At 60.0% G+C, this 1,405-nt stretch overlaps 1 protein-coding gene across 1 annotated transcript in view; it reads right to left on the bottom strand.

The window, feature by feature from the left end:
- KCNQ3 (potassium voltage-gated channel subfamily Q member 3) overlaps positions 1–635 on the bottom strand; it is a 361,701-nt gene extending 361,066 nt beyond the window's left edge. Inside the window, exons 1-2 of the mRNA XM_017875181.1 lie at positions 509–635; positions 40–387 (exon numbers count right to left, since the gene is read on the bottom strand). Of these exons, the coding sequence (XP_017730670.1) occupies positions 40–387; positions 509–635 (475 nt within the window). The remainder of the gene's footprint in view (positions 1–39; positions 388–508) is intronic.
- Positions 636–1,405: the final 770 nt, after the last annotated feature.

The following is a 1,405-nucleotide window of genomic DNA, read 5'->3' as shown; positions in this document are numbered from 1 at the left end:
ACAAGCCCGGTGCCAGCCGCCCTCCCGCCCGCCCGCCACACGCGCCGCCGCCGCCTCCTCCTCCCTCCTCCGCGCTCCCACCCGCGCCCCTCCCCGCCCGCTCCAGCCTCAGCTTCGCAGTAGCAGCGGCAGCAGCTAGCGCGCCGCGGGCCGAGCGCACGCCGCCTCCCTCCCTCCCTCCTTCACCGGGGTGGGGCCCCATTGTCCCGCCCCGTCGCGGCGGGAGGCCTGGGCGGTGGCGCCCCGCCTCTTCCCACCGACCCCCACCCCTGATTGTCTGGGGACCCCGGATCTCCTGGGCTGCAGCCGTTCCCGTTACAGCCAGGCAGTGCGCTAGGCGGCCGCAGAGCCCGGCTCCTCGAGCTCGCGTGGGCGTTGGGGCTTCCCCTGGGTGGGGCGTGACGGGGCCAGCGGGGAAAGAAGAGGGAGGGAGGAGGGACTGGGGGGTTGTCTCCCACCGAACATTGGCTCTGTGGTTGCAGCTTTATGAATTTCCCTCACCCCCTACCCCTGCTCGTCGGCTTCAGAGGTAAAATCCAAGTTGTTGGGTTGGCTAAGGCCGGGCGCACCGCGAACGCACCGGCTCTGTGGTAGCGAAGCTGGTGACTCCCTCTTCCCTCTGGTTCGTGGTTCATGGTGGATACCGTGACCCTCTCCTCCCCAAGCCTTTGAATAGCACCTTCACTAGCCTGGGTGGGCAGAGGACTGAAGAAATGCAGTCAGAATCTTTGGTTCCTGCTTTGCTCCCGACTTGCACCCAAGCCAGTCATTCCCTCTCTCGTCTAAATTTCAATTCATTCAACCAATCTCTAACCCCCCATGAGCTTCCCTGGCAAAGGGTAGTGATCTCTGTCCTGAAGATATGAGGTCTATGCACTCCTAAGACCTGCGTCCTAGCCGGTGGAAGACAATGAAAAGACAAATTTTAACAGTAGAATTTCCAGTATTGGTAAATACTATGTGGTAACAAAATAGAGTGCTGTGCTATAGTCATTGGGGGAGTCTCTCTAAACTGGCTGGTCGTGGAAAGCCTCATTGTGGAGGTGACGCTTCGCTTCGAGGTGAGACCCTAATGACAAGCTGGGAGCAACTATGTAAATATGCAGAGAGCCCTCGAAACAGCAGAACAGCAGGTGCAGAGGGGAAGGGTGGCTTGAGCTTAATGACAGTAGAGGAAAGTGAGGCCACAGGCAGAGGCTAGACCGTGTAAGACACTGACAAAGGACAGGAGCATCCTGCACTTCTTCCATGACCACCGCCATCGGAGAAGCCTCCATTCCTGCTGCCCCGTGGAACCTGGGGCCTCCTTTCCTTCCCACTCTCACACCTCATGTCTGTCAGCTGGGGTGAGAGACATGGCGTGAGGGGAGCGCCTGTGAACAAGGCCAACAATCTATCCCTAGAG

This window comes from Rhinopithecus bieti, unplaced genomic scaffold (assembly GCF_001698545.2).
Source record: "Rhinopithecus bieti isolate Rb0 unplaced genomic scaffold, ASM169854v2 scaffold_7212, whole genome shotgun sequence".
NCBI lineage: Eukaryota > Metazoa > Chordata > Mammalia > Primates > Cercopithecidae > Rhinopithecus > Rhinopithecus bieti.
The sequence above is the reverse complement of the archived record's forward strand: the minus strand, read 5'-3'. Positions and strand labels throughout refer to the sequence as shown.